This window comes from Leptosomus discolor, chromosome 15, assembly GCF_034619465.1.
Source record: "Leptosomus discolor isolate bLepDis1 chromosome 15, bLepDis1.hap2, whole genome shotgun sequence".
Classification (NCBI taxonomy): domain Eukaryota; kingdom Metazoa; phylum Chordata; class Aves; order Leptosomiformes; family Leptosomidae; genus Leptosomus; species Leptosomus discolor.
This window is the reverse complement of record NC_141405.1, coordinates 18,589,038-18,611,581: the sequence shown is the minus strand read 5'-3', so window position 1 is coordinate 18,611,581 and position 22,544 is coordinate 18,589,038. Positions and strand designations below refer to the sequence as shown.

The 22,544-nt window shown below is 48.5% G+C and overlaps 1 protein-coding gene across 2 annotated transcripts in view; it reads left to right on the top strand.

Annotated features, from left to right (window-relative positions):
* MAP2K4 (mitogen-activated protein kinase kinase 4) overlaps positions 1 to 22,544 on the top strand; it is a 93,326-nt gene that overhangs the window by 60,568 nt on the left and 10,214 nt on the right. For both annotated transcript variants that reach the window (XM_086473379.1, XM_086473378.1), the window contains 4 exons: positions 4,551 to 4,670; positions 13,674 to 13,793; positions 14,420 to 14,471; positions 14,882 to 15,009. In XM_086473379.1, the coding sequence (XP_086329505.1) occupies positions 4,551 to 4,670; positions 13,674 to 13,793; positions 14,420 to 14,471; positions 14,882 to 15,009 (420 nt within the window). The remainder of the gene's footprint in view (positions 1 to 4,550; positions 4,671 to 13,673; positions 13,794 to 14,419; positions 14,472 to 14,881; positions 15,010 to 22,544) is intronic.

The following is a 22,544-nucleotide window of genomic DNA, read 5'->3' as shown; positions in this document are numbered from 1 at the left end:
TTTCAGCTGTATACTAGAATTTTCTGTATCTTCCAATATCTATTGTATAAATCAGCCTTGCTGATTTGGTCCCGCTCTGCAATATTGCCTGGTCTAGTCTCCAATTCCAGCCAGTGTCCTCAGATACTGCTACTGGTTTCTTGTTTTCTTTTCAGTCTAGTAGTATTTTTGACCAGACTGCAGGTAGTCTTCCACTACTTCTGCTCTAAACTTGTCCTAAGAAAATCAGAAGCAATTTCAAGATCAATGGAGAAGCTGGCCAAGGCACTGTTTAGAGACACATAAAATTCAGCAGGTTATCAAGCCTATGATAAAAGATCCCTGTTCTTCTTGGAGATGCCAGTAAGCTGTGGAGCCATTTCTTGTTCAGAGCATGGTACATCTTTTACATCATTTTGACCTGTAGTCAGTGCTTACTTTCTCATCCATAGGTTTAAAACAGATGTTCATGTCTTTGGCTTTCATAGGTTTTCTCTGATGGCAGTCTCACATCTGCAGTAGGTTGCTAAGTGTCAGATATCCCTGAGAGCAGAAATTTTAACATTTATTTATGCCTTCATAATCTGTCCATCCTTACCTGGATGCCTGATAGCCCATAGAAACCCACGAAAATGACACATTAGTATATTAAGCTCAGTCAAAGGGTTAGTTTCTCTGTCCTTCCCATTTCCCGTATGACTTCTGAAGAAAAGTCTTGGGGCTTTTTGCAAGCTGGCTTCGTTGCAAATCATCATTTCCATTCTTTGCACAATTAGGTACCCTCTTCCAGGTTGACTCCTTATGGTTTATTGAGCAGAATTTTCTGTTTCATCCGTTTGGGTGGCTGGCTGAGAGTTGGGGAAACCAGTGCGCCAAGCCTTGCTGGTGGTACACTGGGAAAGGAGCGAATGAGGAAGGGCTAAAATGAAATGGTGAGAGAGAGTGAGAACCTTGTTATAGGAGGCGGGAAACTAGTTGTGATCAGTGGAAGACCTGACATACTTCAGTAAATGTTGTTCAGATGGGCAGATAAACATCCTTATCCCCAGCAGCGAGTGGGCAAGCCTGCTTTTTCCTCCTGGTTTGGTGTCCTCAGTCCCTGCCATCCCCTGGGAGCACCAGCCCTTCTGTGGCGCCGCCGAGCACCACTGTGCTGTGCTTTCTGCTGAGGACAGGGATGAGCCCTGCACGCAGGACAGCGCTGTGTTGTCCTGCAGCTCAAGGAGTTGGTTTTCAATTTGGTGTTTATAGCTTTTTTTTTTTTCTTTTTTTCTTTCCTGTCTTTTTTTAACTGGTTGCTACCCACTGCACTTGGATCTTTACATATGCGTATTGGAGCTGGATGATGTCTCTTCTGTTTTGGGTCCGGTTTCTGGGATCTGTCTAGTTTCAGGTTTGAGAGTGGTCCAACCCACAGCATAGCTTGTCCTTTGCTGTTGATGCTGCCCAGGGCGTAGCTTTCGGAGCTCTTTTTCCTGATGTCAGAAAGCTTTGTCCTAACCCGTGTTTGTATTAAAAGGGCTGGAGAATTTTCTCCTGGAGGATTTGATGCAGTTTAAGTTTGAGGCCAACAACGAACTGTTAAAAAAGAGACTTTCCATAAGTAGCCTTGGCTACAAAAAAACCACTTTTTCCATATGCGGCTTGTTTGGCCATGTCAGTGACTACATGCAGTAGAGTGACCAGGCTGAGAGGTGTAAGACCTGAATCAAAGTCTGGCCTGTCCATCCCTGTCTTAAATGGTGTCTTCGGGCTGTGGCCTCACCTTGTGTCTTCCTTCCTGACATCGCCCCTGTTCCTGGGGGAGTCTGTCGGTGGTGGCTGCCGCAGTGTCTTGGACTCTGCCTTGGAGTTAGGTGTCAGGTTGTCCTTGTGGCTGCTGTGGTGTGGGTAGTGGCTGCTGTTGACTTCAGTCACCTTTTGCTGTTTCTTTCTTGTTTTGCTGGTGAACGCTCGTTCTGTAGCTGGTGAGTTGGGACCGCTGGCCTGCAGCAGACTCCTGGTGCTCTCTAGCTAAACAAAGCCGTCTTTGCCAGCCTGGGCTGACCCCAGCTCAGCGCTGTGCTGCCTGCTGCTCCTGAGAGTTTGCCCCTCTTCTGGAATATGCCAGTCTCCAGCCTTCAGCACTCTCGTAGAAGACCTCGCAGTCTTGCATCATGTTGTTACCTTTGCTCCCCGAAGCAGTGTTTGTTTGGGAGTCTGTCCTGGCTTCTCAGCATGTCCTTTGGCTCCTCTGTCTGCCTGGATACTCTGCTCTACAGCTGACCCACTGTCCATCCTCTGGGTCCTCTGCCTGCCCTTTCTCTTTCTCCCTGGGGAGATTGTGTTTGGGAAAAGGAGGAAACTTTGGGTTCAGTGTTGCTCTAGGGTGCTGTTAAAATCGCCTCCTCCATACAACATTTACTTCACATACTTTCCAGAGTTGGAGAATTAACAGCAGAGAAGGAAATGTCAGAGGGAGGAGATGCTTTCAGGGGAGGTTCTGGAGTTTGTGGAGCACACTGTGGGGATGGCTGTGACAGGATTGTGCAGATGCAAGGGGAATGCCGAGGGGGGCTGGGGAGACTCCCAAATGACCAGGAAAGAAGATTTTTGGAGGCAGATACGGAGTTGGCACAGAAGGCACCTTGGAGTTACAATATGGAGAAAAGCTCCTTTTGGTATTGCTCCTCACCGAAGAAGTGGACTTTTCAGAGGAGTGGGCAGCATCTCAGTGAGAGACTAAACTGTTCCTCGTAGGTCCCACCACGGTGGTTTTGGCATCCATCGTCTTCTATCGAGGTCAGAGCAATGGCATTAACATTTCACAGGGTGCTGATGATGTGCTACCTAGAAAGAGACATTCAGTCTGCTCAGCCTTTGGAATCTCAGCAGCGGGTTGTAGAGCTTTCTAAGGTGTAGGTGCAAAACAAAGAAATAACCAAACTCATCAGGCTTTCTTCAGTGATGTGTCTGAACTTCTGTGAAACAGACTTGAACCAGTGACCTAGAGGTGAAGAATTTCAGTTTCATTACTAGTCCGTTGAGCCATCTTCTTGCTCTGTTTGTAACTACAAAATCACACGCACTCAGTGGCATCACAGGGTGTGGATGTTACAGACGGTGGGTGTGCTAGGCAAGCCTCTTGCCAGTTTTCCCAAGTACTCTAGAATTCACTGGGAGGGAGAAGGGCAATGTGAACATGACAATTACTGGTCTAGGCCAAACTAGAGCTACTAGAACATTAAGAACGAGTGGTGAAATACCAAATATCAGGATACACCAAAGGTAAGGAAAATTACAGTGTCGATACTGTCCTCATTTTGTGCGGGTCATCACGGAATAGTCTTAGGGCACATAGTCATGCCCCGTTTCTCAAAGGGTGCTATATGAATGGCCAACCTTGAAAGTACCTTCATACGCTTAGCCTTGTGCTTGCTAATGGGTTTGGTCTTGATGCCACCAGCAGTTGCTCGCAGGGGCAGTAGTGTTGGTGGGAGTAGGTGCTGGTATCTTGCGGATTTTCCCCACAATCTTGAATAATTTTTCTTTCTTTGATAGCCGAGCAGTTTTTCTCCTCAAGGAGGGTCCAGGCTGCCTCTGTTGCTTTGGACTTGTTCCAAATACTTTTTTCTTGGGTTTTGTTTTGGTTTTGTTTTTTTTTCATGATTTTTCAACATGAGTCATAATTTCAGGATCACAATTTCCTCACCTGTGATTCAGGGAATGCATTAATTAGTGCAAGATGTTAAATATGTCTGTAAAATCACATGAAAAACTGTGGATGGTCTTCTCCGTCCTTCATTTAACAAGCTTCATGTTTGAACATGAACAGTTTTCTATTTTCAAGCTTGTGTTGTTCTTTCAAGCCTAAATGAGACTTTTCTTTGTATATAATGTGTATATAAAGTATAGTGTGTGTATACATAGATCTTTGTATACACATCGTATATAATTTTTACATATATATTTATATATCTTTTATATAGTGTTAATGTTCTGTAGGCCAGTAGTAGGTAAAGAATTGTTAGTTTTATGGGAAGAGCTCATGGGACTGTTGCCCACTCTTAGCATTACCAGAGCAATGTGTTCCCTTGGTTATGTGATGGTCCCTTTTCACTGTGCCAGCCATGGGGGCAAGGTGGAAGGAACCTTTTTGTCTTCTGTACTTGTCTTAGAAATTTTAAACATAATGATCCTTGGTTAAATTTCAAAACAGCCTTCAAGCCCCATCCAACGTGACTAAGAACTGTGGGAATTTGTCTTGAAATGAAAGCCTGAATATGTTGGTTTGTTGTAGTTCTCAATGAAATCTCTGCTTTTTAATTTCATTCTGACATTTCAGATGAAAATGTTGATGCTCTTGAGAGGACTGGGGATTTTATAGTCTCAATTAAATGGCTTTAGGGGTTTTCAGTTACATTTCTTATTTGAGAACACAGCTTAATTCTCTAGAGTGTATTTGAGCATGCCTTGGGGATTGCCTGCTCAGCCTTGGGTTTGGGGTCCCTGGCATGTTTCTCCAGAAGCGGGTCTGAGGATACAGTAATGGCATGTAAGTGATAAAGTCTCTGCCGCTCTTCCTCTTTCAGAGAATTCGGTCAACAGTGGATGAAAAAGAACAGAAGCAGCTTCTGATGGACCTTGATGTAGTAATGCGAAGCAGTGACTGCCCGTATATTGTTCAGTTTTATGGCGCGCTCTTCAGAGAGGTGGGCACTCCAAACTTGCTTCATTTATAGCAGAGTTTGGTTTTTTACCTTTTTTTTTTTTTCTTTGCAGTTTCTGACTTGCAATAAGGAGAAGAAAGTTAATTTAGGTTTTGTAGCTCTCCACTTTTAATTGAGGCTATTTAATCAGGAGACCCAGACATCTGGGTGCTGCTGAGCACGTACATGCTATTCCCATTCATTGTTATGTCTCTCTGGGTATTTCAGTCTCTCCTTCTTTCCTGCTTTTCTTCTCTCTTGATGAGCTCTGGGCCTGTGGCTCCCTCACGCGAGCGTGTGCTGCTGGACTGGGTGCAGCTCTGCCGCACAGCGCTTGGACGCAAATGGGGTTTATGTCAGTGGTTGTGAGGTGCGGCCGCGTGGAGGGCCTGTGTCCCCGTAAGGAGGGTGGCTCCTCTGATAGCAGTCACGGCTCCCCGTGCGGTTGTCTGATGGATGGACGGACGGACGTATCCAGGCCATGTCAGAGACTCCCAGTTGACGTGCCTCTGCCTTGGAGTGGTTTGTACCTGCAGATACACAAGAAAACAAGGGCACCCGTGCTGGGTCAGACCACAGCTCCTAGCGAGGTGTTCTGTCCCTGGCAGTGGCCCATGGGATCTGCTTGGAGCAGCGTGTGTGATACCTTGCCACAGCCTTCGGTTTTATGCAGCCATGTGTCTTCTGAGCTAGATGTGCTGTCATTGTGCTCAGTGCCTCTTACTGGATTTCTTTTCCGTGAAAGTGTTCCATGAAAGAGGCACTTCCCTTGGTTGTCCACCCCTTGTTTGAAGGCCCATCACCTTGACTCATTTTGAATTTTCATCCTGCTGTTTTGAGTGGTGCCCCTAGTGCTTACTCTAGTTTTTGTGTATGAAGAGGTGGTAAACAGTTGATCTTTATCCATCCTCTCCAGGCCACCAAATATTTTATGGACAATTGCCATATTCCCCCTCTGTCGTGTCTTACCCAGCCTGATAAATGCCAGCCTGTGTCACACATGGAAACCCTTCCAGATCTTTGGTTGTCTGTTTTGCTGTTCTCTGCATCTTTTCCAGTTCTGCTGTGTACTTTTGGGACAGAGACCAAAATTGCATGACTGTTCTGGAAAGGAGCAGTATCTGCAATAGCTAGCCTAGGGGCTGTAATTTTGCTGGGCCCTTGTATGCACATAGATAGCGTGTGCTGTGGGCTGGGTTATTCAACGTGGTGCTTCCATGAGTGCTTCCAAGTGAAGAACAGAATTAGAGCATTGAAAGCTACGTCAGCTGACCACCGTTAATCCTGACACACTTTAGCTGTTCTTGGCCAGGAATATGATGTTAATCACTGCATGTTTGTGACTGTTTTAGCATCTGCTTGATGTAATTTAAGGTGGATATTATGCTGCAGGGTCACAGAGGGTGTCCTTCTATCTCCTTGTGCTTTGCCCAGACACTTCCATTGCTATTTAGCTTTGAATGACCAGTAAAAACAGTTGGGAAGCTGGCCTTCTCCATGCAACCCAGACAGTCTTACGCCGTGGTTGGAGGCCGGTCATCAGGCTGAACTGAATCTGTTCAGTGCAGGCACAAGAACACAGCACTGGTGAGCAGCACTGGATTGCAAGCATTTGGACCATTTGCAAGAACAAGAGTTTTGGAGAAGATTAATGTCAAAACGTGACGACTGCATCCCCTTCCTCCTGAGAGCAGCAGCTTCTGCAGCTCTCCTGCAGATGTGGATTATTCCTCCTGTAATTGCCCTGGTGTTGAAGCTGGCACAGTATAGGGAGATAGACATGCAGCCTTGCCTGTTTTCCAATACTTCAGCACAAATCCGGTACATCTACTCAAGGAAAGAAGGAAGATAGAGACCTACTTGGCCACCAGTCATCTTTGAGTATTATCAGGCACAGCAGCCTGTGCAGTCTTGCGGGGTTTTACCGGGAAACTGTTAGAGAAAGAAGGTCAATGTTGTCATTAAAGCCCAAAACTGGAACTGGATATTCAATTCCTGCCTCAGTAATTTTGATAGGTCACTCCCCTGGTTTTAAATCTCAGTCCCTATAATAAGGATAATAATCCTTTCTTTTCCCATGCTCTGCTTTTTCTTATCTATTTAAATACAAAGCCATTTTGGGCCAGGAGGCGTTGTCCATGTTCACACAGTACAAGCTCCTACCAAGTGTGAAGCCTCAGCCTTGGCTGAAAATTCCTAGCTGTGCTGGAATACAAACGATGAGGCTGTCAGCTGGTGTGAAGGAGAGTCTCTGGGCTAGACAGTGTCTTGCCAGATGCTGATGAGCAACATGTTCAGAGCTGTGCAAGCCTGTCACCTCTCTGCAGCTCTAGGCACATCCCAGGATGTAAGTATAACTACATAAATTGTATATGTATAAAAACCTGCCTTGATCAGCACTCGAATGTCAGCCCAGCTTCTGCTGCACCCCTTCACCAAAAATCCTGTCCTCCTGCAGCCAGGCAGGGCTTCTTGCATGCTCCGTCTGGGAAAGGTTTCAGTAAGATCACTCTGGGTTATATCATGTTGGTCCCTGGAATCCACTTTCCCCCTCACCCTCAGCGTCAGTGGTGTTTGCTTCTGAGATTTAAGCAACCTTCCCCTCTCCTCAGTCCCTTAGTGCCAAGTCACGTACGTCAAAGGTACACCGGGTGAGCTGCTATGCTTGGATAAGGTTTTCTGTCTTGTCATATTAATGACATGTTCTAATATTAATTACATCTTTTGAAGCTAGGAAATTATGACAGCAGAGGGGCACAGAAAGGGAAACCAAGAATTTCACCAGTATATTTGAACCTGGCTCAGCCCCTGCTCTGCTTAGCAGATCTGTTCTCAAATAACTGTGCACGATCCAGGTCACTGCTGCAGCATCCCCTGGATTATAAGAGCTCATGGGGTGTTGCTAAAGACTGAACCTCTCTCAGGAAGTCCTACAGCAAAGCATGTATAAACAAAGCTCTTTCTTCTGGCATTTCGAAGTGAAAAGCAAGGAAGTAAGTTCTAAAAGACAGATCCTCTTGGGACCGCCTGCTCTGAGCCAATATTCAGATTCTCCAGGAATGAATGGAGCTACAGATGGGAAGTCTTCTTCTGCCTGCTCCTAAAAGATGAAAGACATCAATTTGAGCCTCTGTGGAGGAGCTTAAATGTTGAGTAGGTGGCTCTCACAATTAAATGATTGTCAAGAAGATTATAGCAGCTTCAGGAACAGCAGCAGGGCAGCTGGGCTGTTTTGAAATGCAGGTAGCCTTTCCAGAAGAGTGAGCTGTTGATGCAGAGAAGCAGAGTTAAACTCTTGAATCCTGACCGTTTGGGGAGTGGGAGTACCTAACCAAATTGGACAAAACTGCTCAAGGTCTTATTTTGAAGACAGACAAGTCCCAGCTTGCAGTCAGGAAGGTAAGTGTAAATAGACAAGTTACTATGGCAGCCTAGAAAAGTTTGATTTGGAAAGGCAAAAATTACTGCACAAATATTTCTCCCTAGTTGTATTCTGTCTCACTTGTTCAGTAAGCATTCTCTGATAAGGAGAGTCTTCTCTGGGAACTGGTCCTGCCTGTCCCTCAGAAGGCAGCATCTTAGCTCACATTGTTTGCTTCTTGTTCTTCAATCACATGGGACGTCCTTCTGTCGTGTAGGTCAGTGTGTATGATGTCATGTGTAACAATGCAAAACGACCAGTGAATTGCCAGGTACAGGACTTTGCTTGAGTTTATCGGCACCCATTAGATGAGATTAAATTGCCTGTTGAATGAAACAGGAGCAAAGCTGAAAAATAGGAGGCAGCGTTTCAGCCTTTGCATGGAGTCAGGGGCTTCATTGCACTGACGCCAGACCGCACGTGCTGGAGGCAGGTTCTCCATGGGACAGCACTCGGCTTGCTCCTGCTCTTGTTGGTCATGCTGTGACCTTCATGTCACCATGTTTCACCTCCCCGTGATGGTGCAGCATCCGTCATTCTTGTCATGCAGCTGGTGAGGGGCCTGCTCTATTACTTGGGTCTCTAACGATCCTAGGTAGGAAAAAATGAACGTTTTTTTTCAATAACAGAAAGAATCCCTGAGCACTGATGTTGTAATGTGTGGCAGTTGAAATGGTTTTCATGTCCACAGCCTGGCTTCTTAACAGAAGAGAGAAGAAAGTTGCATGTGGTAAAGGCTGGAGAATGAAGAGAATCAGAAAGAGAAAGGCCTGGAGGAAAGTACAGAAGGGGTAGTTATACCTAGGGTTTCTGCAAAGATTTCCCTTGAGTCGCTTTCTTCTAGTGAGAAGAGAGGAGTGTTGGGCTGAGCCATAGGACTGCGCTGGGCAACCCTGAGACTTTTGCCCCAAGTGTTGCTGCTTAGAGGGTCTTTAGATCTGAGAAAAGAACGATCTTTTCTTGCACGTCTGCTGGAAGCTTTACAGTTAATCTAGTTTGAGACAGTACCTGTGAGGCTGGGAATCTTTGGTTAGTTATAAAGACCACACTAATTGCTTTTTCAAAGTAACTATTCCTGTTAGTTTTCTTCTCAAGAGTGAAAGGGGAAAAAAGCCTTGTCTAACTTGGGATCTCAGCAGCGACTCCTACACAATGCACGTGTAGCCGAGCCAAGTTTAAACCAACAAGCTCAATAGTTGATAAAATTATTCAATGAAAAATTCATTGCAAGTTGCAAAACATTGCCAGGAAGCCAGGTAAATTAGCCCATGGGGAGCTTCTGCTGGTAGGAGAGAAGAGCTAGTATGGATGTGTCAGTAGCACGGTGCTGTTGTTGGTATGAGTTGTGGACATATCCTTGGTCAGCTGATACAAGGCATTTGCTCTCTTTGCTGTTGATGCACAACACCCTTTTTCCACGGAAATGTTTGTCTCTGTTGGTGTTACTCAAGGCATGTGTCCCCGTGGTCAGTCCCTAGTCTATAGGCAAAATGCCCCTTGTGTCACGTAAGGACATGTGAGGGCGATGGCATTCTTCATTCTCTCTCACTAATGTAGATGCAACTTGTGTGAAAAGTTGGCCACTCCGTGCAGTGAGCTGACGTGATGAGCCTTCGGTATTGGTAGCACAGAATCGTAGGATGGTGCATGTTGGAAGGCACCTCTGGAGGTTGCCTTGTCCAGCTCCCACGCTCAAGTGGGCTACCTAGGGCCGCTTGACCAGGAACACTCCAAAGAACTTTTGAATATCTCCAGGGACAGAGACTCCACAGCCTCCCTGGGCAACCTGTGACAGTGCTCAGTCGCCCTCACAGTGAAAAAGTGTTTCCTGATGTTCAGAGGGAACTTCTTGGGTTTTGGTTTGTGCCCATTGCCTCTGGTCCTGTCACTGGGCACCGCTGAAAGGAGCCTGGCTCTGTCCTCTGTGCACCCTCCCATTGGTGAGATCCCCCTGAGCCTTCTCTTCTCCAGGCTCCCTCAGTTCCAGCTCTCTCAGCCTTTCCTTATGGGAGAGAAGCTCCAGTCCCTCGGTCATCTTAGTGGCCCTTTACTGGACTCTCTCCAGTATGACCATGTCTCTCCTGTACTGGGGAACCCAGCACTGGACGCAGCACTCCAGGTCTCACCTCACCGGTGCTGAGTCGAGCGGAAGGAAGGATCACGGCCCTCGATCTTCTGGCAGCGCTTTGCCTAGTGCAGCCCAGGGTACTGTCAGCTTTCGTCGCAGCAAGGGCACGGTGTTGGCTCGTGTTCAACGTGGTGTCCACCAGGACTCACAGGTCCTTTTCTGCCAGGCTGTGTTCCAGCTGGGTGGCATCTTTGCGACGTGTTCAGTTGTCAGCTGGGAACTTGGGACTCTGTGTTGAGAAGTTGGAGCGTCCCAGTCGCTGGTAAAGCAGTTTTTGTGTATGTCCTGGAGATGGACAATGATATTTTGAATGAAATGCACCAAGTGTTCCTGGGCATTTTTTGGAATGCCTACAAGATGTGCATTAGTGAAGCAGAACTCTCCCATGCACATCAGCGTTTTTTTGTCTTTGATCAGAAAGGGGGCTGAGTGACTGGTACCCAGTCATCTCTGCCAGTCTTCCTTTTTTGTTCTCAGTAAAATTCATCAACTTTGCCAACAGATAAGTCTTTTCAAGTCCCAGAGCTAAGAGCTAAGAACCTGTAGAGTTTTGAATCTTGCCAACAGCCTTAGTGAAGCTGCGTGATTGAAAAGGTCTGTCATCTTTTTTCATTGATCTTGCTGACATGAATTCATGTTGATCAGGTAGATTTTTAGATTACCAGATCAATAAATGCCCACATCCAGGATTTCTGTATGACATGTACTTCAGGGGAACAAGTAAACCAAAGCTTTCCTTTGGTGCTTTTGGTCATGTACAGGTTTTTTATGCTTAAATTAACATTGCCTAACAATTTATTGTACTTTTCAGTAACACCAACTCCCCTCAGATGCACAAAGTATATTGCAAAGCTTTTTTATGATAATAGCTCTAATGAGGTTGCCTGTTGTTTTGCTTCAGTTTGCTTTTGCTGTACAAACACCAGCCACTGTAACCTGGGCGGCTGAAGACGCTCCCAGTCTTGGTGCGAAGGGACATAAATACAAGGCTGCAGGTGGTCAGTAATATTCTGGCGTTCCTGAGCAGATTCAACCCCTGCAGTCTAAGTACAATAACATGGGAATACAGTGCAGTACCCATTCTTTATGTAAAGCTGGTCAAAGCAGAAGCAATGTTTTGAACGATCTTGCAGCCAGTAGAAAAGCCCACGTTTGCTTTCGCTACAGAGAGCTTGTAAGGGTCTGGTGTGGCTTCAGCTTCGCTTGGTTTATGCACGTCACTAGCGCTGGATCCACGTTGCTTTTTCTGAGCCGCTCTTGGTAATACAGAAGTGCCTCAACTGCACTCTGTAGTTTAAATCTGAGCAGGTCCTCAGCCAAATGCATTCATAGCCAATCTCTTGTTCTCTAGCAGCCTGAATTCACCTTTCTCAATGTCTTCTGAAACGCTGGTTGTGCCCTCTTCCCACAGTGCTGTGCTTTCTTCTTTCACTGTGGTGTCTCTGCTTCCGTGTCTGGCACAGCACCTTTTCGATCAGTCCATTCGGCTTTGTTTTGGGTGAAATGCATGTTCTCTGAGCTCGGGCTCGTAGCAGATGTTTCCCTTGGGTGGATGACATTAGCTCCCACTCTGCCTTGTGCTGATGTAAAAAGCCTGGTCCCAAATGAGCAGTGTGAAATGGGGCCGCCCATGGCTCTGAACCCACAGTCGTCTTCCCCAGCCAGCCCACCAGCAGCTCAGCCCTTCCTAGGAAAGCAGGTCCCTCTCCCAGAAGGGAGAGTACTCTCCTCTTGGAGGCAGCACCCCTCCTTTGGCAGGAGGCGGCGATGGATTTGCTGGCGCTAAAGCAGCAGCATCCGTAAGGCTGGCGGCACGTGGGACGGTTCTGGCAGTTTGCTCTCTGCATTGATGAAAAAACGTGTGTGAGCAGCCCAAGACCAAGCTGGGGTGGCACTGCTGCCTCTGCTGATACCAGCCTGCCGTGTTTGGCATCACCTTTGCTGGGCACTTCTGCTCCTGCTAAACCAGGCATTTGGACAGGAGGCATCTTGGCAGAGGCAGTTCCTTGGCTTGTGTTTCACAGGAGGTCATTCTGAGTGGCAGAAAAGCCCTTTTTGGCCTTAAAACGTGTGGCTTTACAAGCTTTTCCATCAGCTAAATATGACTTAAGAATTGCTCCTGACTCTCGTGATCGCCAGGAGATTGCTTCCAACAGAAGTGACTTGGCTGTGCAGGATGGGAGCACGGGGCTTTGCCACACCTCCAGCATGCCCACACCCGAGGGGTTTTTTCCTATTTTCATTTCCATGTATTAATGCAGATTTTGGGTTGTGTTTTTTCTGGTTAGGAAAAAATCTGTCTTCTGTAGGATAATTACTTGGGGAAAGTTCTCTTCTGTTTGTTGCTTCTTATATCACAGGAGTGCGCAGCGTAGTTATAACCAGACAGGCACCCCATGCTCTGCAGCACCCAGGCAGCGCAGGGCAGCACTACCTGCACAAGCTGCTGCTCCCTGCACGAGTGTTTTAGCTGGTATTTAGCCAGGATGCGGTAACCAGACTGATCCGCTCCATTCTGCATGTAGCTTTGCAGCCTGTAGAAGGTAGGGATGAGTACGTAATTTCTGGTGAGGACAGGACTAGTTGTGGTGTTTTAGTATTTCTAGCAAAGAAGAGTTGCCTGAAGTGCCTGAGAGTCTACAGAAATAGCTCATGCAAAGCCTTCTGTTGTCCTCAACTGGAGACAAAATGTGGGGGGAAAAAAAAAACGACTTAGATTAATCCATGGCTAAACTGTCCATCACCATATGGTGGATGGATACGTACTAAACCAAAAGATGAAGTCCTTCTGTATTGCGGGGATCCATTTCTCATCCCCAGTGAATCCATTGTGAGCGGGTCGATTTACAGATCTCAGGAGTTTGATAGAAAGACGTGTTATTCTCCTATGGTAGTTAAGCTTAGCTTGGTTTAGTATGGCTTGGCTTAGTTACTAGTATGCTTTACGATTTCCTGTGTTTAAATTGTTTAACTGTAAGATGCAAATTGACAAAACCCCCCACATACTTGGGTTTATTTTCATTTTCTAGTGCTTAGATGGTATCTCCAAATGTTGTGTGAAATGTCCTCTGTCCTCTGCAGGGTAGTCATAAACTGAAGGGATTTTTTTTCAGTCTTACTGTGCCTGCTGGTGCTTCACTGTGCCTGCAGCCTTCTGGAGAGCTTTTTGAGAGAGGTTTTGAAACTTGGATTCATCTGGGTTCAGGCATCTCAAATATAGTATCAGGTCTGAGCTGGTCAGCTCGCTGCCTCTGCTGGTGAACAGAGTGGGGGAGAGGGGTGCATATAGGAGCGGATCTTCCATTGCTAAAATGACTGGAGATGAATTCCATCCTTCCTGTCAAATGCATGTTGCTGTTAATGTATTTTGCTGGATTCAAGGGATCTCTTTATTCTTTCTGGATTTCTGTTTCTCATTTTTGTCTTGACAGTAACACAGATTCTTTTCTCTTTCCAGGGTGACTGTTGGATCTGTATGGAGCTTATGTCTACCTCGTTTGATAAGTTTTACAAATATGTATATAGTGTATTAGATGATGTTATTCCAGAAGAAATCCTAGGCAAAATCACTTTAGCTGTGAGTATTTTGTTAAACCTTTTTGTGTATATTTTTGAAGGTAACGTGAAAAATTCAGATCTCTTCCGCTGATGTGTGATAAAGTTGGTTGATTGCTTGCAGCAGAACTGCTGCTGTGGTGTTGCACCGTGCTTTTAATGATCCTTGAGTATACTCTGACTTTTCCATAGAATATTGCATGATGGAAAAGCAGGTCCCGGGGTCTCTAATCAGTTCATGAAGAGACGCCAGGACCACCTCCCTGCTCCATCTGCTTGAACATCGGCACTGACAGCACAGGCACCAACCCCTCCTTCACGTACACTGGTGGTGGCATCAGTGGAAGCAGGGCACTGGTTGTCTCATCCCAGGGAGGGTGCCTAAAACAGATGAGCTCTCTCCCCTTCCCTTGTCTGTCAGTGGGCAGAGGTTGGCGCCTCTGTGTGGGAGCCGAGTTCCCACCTCGTGGTGCCTTCGGTGGCGAAGTGAGATGAATCCCACCCGGGGTACCTGAGTGCAGCCCTGCTACACGGAGCCCACGGTCTCCCTTTAAGGAGCCCTGTAAAATTCTAACAATCCTGTAAAAGTCTAACAATCACAGGAATCTTAGGACATCTGCTTATTTCTCACCTGTTTTTCTTTCCTAGACTGTGAAAGCACTAAACCACTTAAAAGAAAACTTGAAAATCATTCACAGAGGTCAGTTCATGTCTTTTCTTCTTGCCTACAAAAATAATTGCGAGAATTTTAAGTGGCCTTTGCTTCAAGTCACAGTGTAATTAGCCTATGTACTACCATGAGTATGTGTACAGGTTATGCACAAGAGTGTCCCCAGTGGCTGTTTCGTTGCCTCCTCAGTCTGTGCTTTTCCGTAAAAGTGTGGTTTCAAGGTGTCTGGGTGTCTATCTCTGCCTCTGGGCACGTGGCATCTTCGGGGCTGGCTCCAGCTCCTCTTGCTCCCATTCGGGATCCCCAGCGGAGGCGAGTGCGTCCAGTGATGGGGCGATGGTGACTGCGTGGCGCTGCCAGTGCCAATGCCCTGCAGCTGCTGTTCTTGAAATTGGAACCTCCAGCTGTGACTTACTGGTTTAAATTTCTTTTCCTTGCAGACATCAAACCTTCCAATATTCTTCTGGACAGAAACGGAAATATTAAGCTCTGTGACTTCGGCATTAGCGGACAGCTTGTGGACTCCATTGCCAAAACGCGGGATGCAGGGTGCCGGCCGTACATGGCGGTGAGTGGGGATGAGCCGGGCAGCGGGGGCTGGCGTGCCCGCGGCCTGTGCAGGATCTCACCCGCCTCTGCGGGCCCGGCTCAGCGTGGCTGTGCCTGGCTACTGAAACGTCAGCCTCTTCCCGTGGGATGAGCACCCGCTTCCCGTTTGAAACCGAGCTCTGGATTGAGCGCTGCTGCTGTCAGGGTCGGCCAAGGCACCCAGGCCGTAGCGAGGCCGGTGCTGCGGCGCGGAGCAGAGCGCTGCTTTGTGCCCTCCAGCAGCGCCCGCACGCGGGGGAAAGCAGTGCCCTCTGGGTGCGGGTTTTGCTTGGTCTGCAAGAAAAACACTTGCTACAGTGAGATTGTGTCACAGGGGTTATTGCAGAGCAGAATTATGGTGGTTTTTGCAACCACTTCAATTCCAAAGTGTGCCGTAACTTAATTCCAGGAGAATGTGATTCTGGAGAGCAGTGGCAGCAGAGCAGCTGCGTGGAAATCAATTGAGCTGAGCCGTGGCTCCTGGGATTCTGTCCTGCTTGTTTGATTGCCTCCCCCTCCAAGGGAGAAGAGCTGTGGTGGTGATTTTCGAAGCTGTCTGAGGGATTTAAACACTTCTGTGCATCAGGGAGCTGCGTGTCTGCTGCTGTCAATGTCACTTTAATTTCAGTGGCTGTGTTTAACTCTCATTATTTAACTTATGGCTCTGTATGCTAAAAAACACTGTTTTCTGAACTCTTTTATCTACCACCAAGGAAATAAAAAAAGAAAATCTCTCTCTTTTAAGGTATAGTGACCATCTGGGCCAGGTAACAGCTCTCATGATGGCTTGTATCTGACTGTGGTGTCCAAGGCAAAACCTGTCTGCCCCAATTCTGATCTGTGCAAGCACAGAATCTGAATTTCAGAGTGTTTGACCTTGTCTTTTCACTGTCCTCACAGCAGAGCTAGTTACTCAGTGAGCTGGACAGAATACCAGAGATGAGATCTGTTGTTGGAGACCAGTGCTGTGGTACAGCAAAGTCTGTGCAAGCTCTAGACCTACGTAACATGGTGAAACAGGGCAGCTTGTTTAAATAAAGACCTTGTGAGGCTGGAGAGCGGGCAGGGACACTTCTCTGCTCTGAGCACTTTTGGCACGTGCGTGGAGCTCCCCTCAGGGAAGAGAATCTGTCAGAGCTGCCCAGTTTGTTGTGTTGGTGGGACATGGGATGCTGAGGGCAGCAGCAAAGAGAGGTGCCCCGGAGGGGATGGGAGCCAGGGCAGCCTGAGGTAGTCTGACCTGAGGCTGGGTATTTGCATCTCAGACTGCAGACACTTCTGATAGCATTGCTCCGTGGAGTTATGACTGTTGTTGACTTCACCCTGTCCTATGAGGTGTGTATCAGATCTGTAAATAGGGCTCTTGAAACGTTGCCCTCCCCTTTCCCCTCCTAAGTTCAGTGGACTACAATTACAGGAATTCGTGTTCCCACTTTTTCTTAGAATCGTGGGTAGGTGGTTAGCTTTGCTCAGGCTGTTTGGTCTTGTTACGACATGACAGTAACTGGCAGGTCTGTAAATAGCTGCACTGCTTCATTTTCCCTGGGGCTTGGGTGGGCGAGTGCTTCTGGTAGCCCCTTGGTTTTCCTCCCTGTCTGTGCATATGTGTTCTGCTCCTTGCACATCACCGTCACCAGCTCCAGACTCTGATGGATTTTTAAGTGAGCAAAAGTGTTTCAGTTCAGTTTGTGTTTTTAAGAGCCTTGGCATGGTACATGGTTTGTGGGACAAGCCAGCAGCTGGCAAGTGGTGTGGGAGATGGCTGGCCTCTTCCCTTCTGCCGTCCAGACTCAGTGACTCCTCTCCTAGTACATGAGCATTTCCATGTTCTGGGAAGCCTGGGACATGGGGAGATGTCCCCAGCATCAAGGCACATCTGCCAGCTCTTTCTCCTATCCACCAGAGGCTGATGGCTGTAGTGATGCTGTGATTGAACCTGAATATTCCTGGGAAGGAGTCAGGCCAGTCACACTCCTTTTAAAAGGAAAATGGTACTTTTTTTCCAGTGTAAAATAGGCAAAGGGCATTAGCTGTGTTCAGCCAGGGAGGGTCTGATAAGAGCTGCTGGATGATGCTCCCTGACGATGAGAGCGTGTTGCTCTGCAAGGCCCACTTGGCCCGTGGCACTTGCAGTAATTCTTGTAGCATGAGCACTCGCCCACTGAAGGAACCTGATAACACCGTGTTCACTGGAGCTGGGTCCCCAAATAGCCCTTGGTAACGATAACACTGGATGTCGGCCAGTCTGACTGGGCAGCAGGAGCCGTGTCCGTCTGCTGAGCGAGTGCTGTGTGGTCTAACCAGAACGGTGAGAGCTGTCACAGAAAGCAGCGTGTTGGCCTTGGAGCTGCTGGTGCTGGAGAAGTTGGTTTGCTTTTGGCTTTGAATTCCCCTGCGATTGTTACGTTGGAGTAACGGCATCCGTGTTGGTGCCTTGTGTTCTCTGAAAGAAAGGAAGGAAAGACCGAGCCCCTGTGCTGCCCCAGGCAGCAGCCAGCCCCCGGAGCAGCCCGGGCTGTTTGCTGAGCCCTCTTGAGACCTGTACCCTGTGGTGGTGCCAGCATTGTGGGTTTCCTCTAGGTGAGGTCTCACAGCACGCTCAGGGCAGGCTTGAACCAGCAGTGGGGGTGAAATTGCTCCTGGCCAGCCCCTTGTCCTCCCCGTCTGTGGCTCCCTTGGCAATCTCTGTGTTGCCTCTTGCTCTGGCGGGTGCCGCTGGTTTAGGCGGGAGGGGAGGCTCTGTGTGCCGTGCTGAAGCTGGTGGTCTTTGTGGCACTACTGCTTTTCACCTTCTTAAGGGTCAAGTGAATCCAGTTTCTGTGTCAGAGAGGAGGGATGAGACTGGAAGTGCCTGGTTTAGGTCAGCTAGCGTGAGGATGGATGTCCTGCACTGTCCTGCTCCTTTGGGACCTCTCCAGGGGCAGAGTTTGACGGTGTCATGCGTGTCCTCAGTCCCTCGAGTCCTTTTCCCAGGTCACCTGGGAGCTGCCCACTGCAAGATGCGGCTGTGCCCAAGTGCCAGCACCCTGTGCCGCTTCTCCCACCCTCCCCTGGGCTGCCTGCGGGGCTCCCCCTGAAGAGTTGTTGGGATGAGGGAGTGGGCGAGGAGATGCGCAGTGCTAGGGAATACAGAGCAGCTTTCTCGGTGCTAATGCATGACCTGTGTCCCAGCAAACACGCTTCTGCTTGTCCCTGCACGTGCACGAATAGAGGGCCAGCACACAGCCCTGTTGCTGCCGTGACGCGGCGGACGGGCGCTCAGGATGTGTTTCCTGCTCCTCATTTCTCCCTGGCAAAGATGGGCAGTCGCTGCTGGCATCGGCATCCGGGGGCTGGGTGGAGGCTGCGTCCCTCTGCTCGGGTGGCTCGTGCAGATTTCGGGCCATGCACAGAAAAATTCCTGAGGCAGGTGACAGTGACAACTCTGAGCCCTGCTCCATGTGCACGTGGAAGGAGAGGCTGCAGGGATGCAGGAGCTCTCCGAATCCTTCAACCCAAGCGGAGCCACAGCAAGAGCCTCTTACAGCTTTGCATTCCTGACCCAGTGCCCAGGTTTTCACTGGGCTCAGTCATTCATTCATCTGAACAGGCAGGCTGTTGGTTTGCAGCTAAGATCCTCTTGGATGCTCCTGAATATTGCTGTGTGTTGGACTTCTTTTTTTTTTTCCTTCTTCCCTCTGAAACTTGGCACCTGGCCATAATTTTTATGACTGAGGAAACAAATTTGGGAGGAGACTGGGAGACATGTGGCACCATCCCTCTGCGAGCAGCACAGGCTGGATCCAGGCTCCGCTGCCTGCGGCATAGCAAATTCCGGGGGAGATGCCGGAGATCTGAGCGCAGCCCTCTCCGTTCGTGTGCTGCTGCTGTCACCTGCCTGCTTGAGGGGTTTCGGCTGCAGACGTAACCTCCACGTACTCATTCACCAGCTAAAATTGTCCCTGAGGTTCACCCAGCACGGGACTTCTCCTGTCCAAACTTGGCTCCTCACGTCACACGGGGCAGAGCCCACGCCGAGCGGCTCTGCTGCGGCGCTGAGCTCCTGTCTCTGCGTTGGCGCTTCCACCCCCGTCCTGTCAGGGATGTGGCAGGACAGGATTTTCCTCCTCTCCTGTTCAGATGCTGGTTTGCACAGACAGTTTATATAAACCTGGGGAAACGCGTCAGCAGCCACCTGTGTAAGCAGACAGCTCGACCAGAAGTATTGCAGGCAGGACGTGAGTTTTATGGAGGAGAGTATTAAAAGCGGAGAAAAAAAAAGTCGTTTTGGCCACTAGGATTTATGTGGGAAGTGCCTGAAAGTCAGGTTTAGGAGGTAGTTGCCCTCAGGAGGCATTGGAGGTTCAGCTGTTAATAGCAGGCAGCTCCTGCTTGCCATGGGTTTGCTCTGCCTGGGGCACGGCTGGCTGTGCTGGGGTGGCCTAGGGTAGACCCCGCTGCTGTGATTAGCTACAAGAAGGTTAATTGGAAGCTGCAAGTAGCAGAATGTGATCATCAGGGCTGTGAAGATGCAGAGGGATGAGCAAGGCTCCTTAAGGCAGGGTCAGATGTGGGGAGAGGGAGCAGTGTGTTGTGCAGGTCCCAGATCTCCCGTCCTCTTCAAGCCGGTTTTGCTCTCGCTGCTCGTGTGGGTGAGGCTGGGGGGGGGGGGGGGGGCAGATTCTGCTTCAGAAGGACCCATGGGGGTTTGCAGGGGGGCTCCACCGCTGTGCCAAGCCATTCCCTGCGTGCCTGCCACCTGCTTGGCAGCACCAGCCTCCCCTGACAGCTACCCTGGCACCGCCATCCGGGTGCGACTGAGCCCAGCCTCCATCCCCTCCCTGCTGCAGCAGGACCCTCGGCGGTGGAGCAGGCAGAGCACGAGAGCCGTGGCAGGAGCAGGGCACGCCACCTTGTTCCGGGCCAGGTACTCGAGCGTTCATGGAGCAAAAGCTCCTATTTGCCATAGTACGGGAAGGATCCAGGTCAGGCCTGGACCTGGCGGGTGAGAGCTGTGCTTTGCGGTTGTAGGCTTTCACGGGTGATGAGGCCAGAAGGACAGATGGTTGAACGCAGCTGGGGAAGCCTCCTGGTCCTGTGCCCAGACCAAGAGCTTCTGGTTGAATGGAGGAGATCTTTAAGAAAGAGAAACCAGATTTAAAGGCTTGAACTGCTGGTGACTCCAGCCTGGCCCTGTCTGAACTGCTACACCGTGACTCGTGACTCCCAGGGAACGTGTAAATGTAGCTCTTTGGGACATGGTTTAGTGGGCATGGTGGTGTTGGGTTGACAGTTGGACTTGATGATCTTAGAGGTCTCTTCCAACCTTATGATTCTATGACTGACCTTTGCTGATGACCATCTGCATTTTGTTATGGTTGATTTCTGGTTAGGATGTGTTGATTCCATCTGTAGACACCCTCTCGTGGTTTCCTTTCTCTGCTGCATCAGAGAGTCCTCTAGGATCAGAAGTCATCCACTTGCACTGCATCCTGCTGGCCTCCTTTTCTTTTCAGGACGTGTTTGAAAGCTTGCCTGTTGGTTAGGCATTAAGGCTGTGGAAAAATAACTGGGCTTCCTGCAATTCAGGCTTTTGTAACTACCTACTTCAAGGACTTCTCGAGCATCCCTACCAAAACCGCAGGCCCTCCGTGAGGTTCTGTGGCAAAGTTAATTAGTGGGGCTGAAATGATACCTTACAGCCCTCCAAAACTGCTGCGTCTCCACAGCTTGTCCCTGTTAATCTAATACTGTTCTTGGAAGCAGTGGTGGGAATGGGTCAAGCTCTGGAGTACTGGAGGGTGGCCTTCAAAAACAATGCCAGACAGAAAAGACCCCCAAAGTCCTGCATTGAAGATGCCTCTTCAGGTGCTGAAGAATCTACTGTAGTACCCATGAAGTTGTCCTGGTCACTAATTGTGCTCCTAATACCATCTTTTTAATACGAGTAGGTCTTGTTTTAACAGATGGCTGTGGGCTCTTGTTCCTACTTTGTCTGCAGAATGAAGGAGTCCTTTACTTGCTACAGCTTCTTTCCCCAGTAGGTACTTTCTGACTCTGATGTAGTCACCTCTTAAGATTTTCTTTGAGGAGATTAGGGACTGAGCAGCTTATGCCCTTAAAGCAGATTGGATTGTATTTTATGGCTGTGGTATAACCCTCTGTTTTTTTTAGCATCTTTTACAAACATAAACCCTGAAATTGAGCAGACTTACAAAGTGTTTGTCTTACCTGCAGAGTATATAATCAGAGCAGCAGTTCCTAGCACATCGCCCCAGCTACAGGCCTTTAATTGTGACGCTCCTCTGGGATTTCATGCTCTCCTGCCCTTTTCTAGGAGCCTGTCTGTCACCCCGGAGTGCTGCTTTTTCTGTGTCTGGTTGAGTGAGTCAGCATCCAGCCAGAGCCCAGCTTGCCAAACATTCGAATCACACTCGTTCTTCAGGAGCCCTTATTTATCACACTAGCAATATTTTTATAATACGCAGAATTTATAATAAAATGCAAATTTGATAGTTTCTTGGATATTATTGGCGGTAGGCCAAGGAAGGCCACCTTTGAGATCCCATTATAAATCCTGTCTTTCCCACTCAGAGTCCTTTTAACAACAGTTACACTCTGAACTCTATCAGTGAAGCCATTTACTAATGCAAATTATTGACGCTTGATTTAGTTGCAGTCCCGACAATGCACTGCACCAGTCCAAGTTTATTACAGCCACACATTTACCTTTTTTAACAAGACAAATAAGGTTATTGAGAATATGCTGTGCCAAGCCCAGTGGGACCTCATTGCCTTTGTTAATGTCCCTGCCAATCATTCTGTGCCTAGCAAGTGTCCTCTGTCCACCAGTACATCACTTTCCTGCAGTCTGCCTGCTGTGGAGATCCAGGCATTCAAACGCTGTTGGGAAAGGCAGCTGGGAGGGGCTGGTAATCCCATGCAAACGGAAACCAGCGTCTCCACCTGGAAAATGCTGCTGGAGAAGTTTATAAATGAAACATTCTCTCAGAGTAAATATGTAAAGGAAATAGGAGGGGAGGAAAGGCCATTCTCTAGAAACATGATCTGTGCTGATAATCTCTGGGCAGCCACGGGCTTCATGGCTGACCTGGGCAAGGGGGAGGGACAGGAAATTGAAGAACAGAGGGGATTTTGGAAGGAATGTCTGAATTCCAAAGTCCAAGCAGGGATGAATATTTTGACTAAAGTATTTTTTGGACAATGCTGCTTGTATCTCCCATGTAGGTGTAGAAGTGGTGCACACAGAGGCCGGGTTACTGGTGCTGCCCTAGAGGTGGGAGGCTGAGGTGCAGGGGGAAGCAGCAGGTCCAAGTAGCCAGCAAAGAGAGAAGAACTCGTGTTCTCTGCTTCCCTGTCGGCTCTTCCACCCATCACGCTGTCTGCCCTTTGCTCTGCTGCCTACACCCGGGCCAAGGAGCTGCGTCTCCTCCTGAAACGAGGGCAGGCTGCTGCACAGGGTGCTACAGACCCTGGGGCGATCGGTGCTGTGATACTGGCCCAGAGAAAACAAGG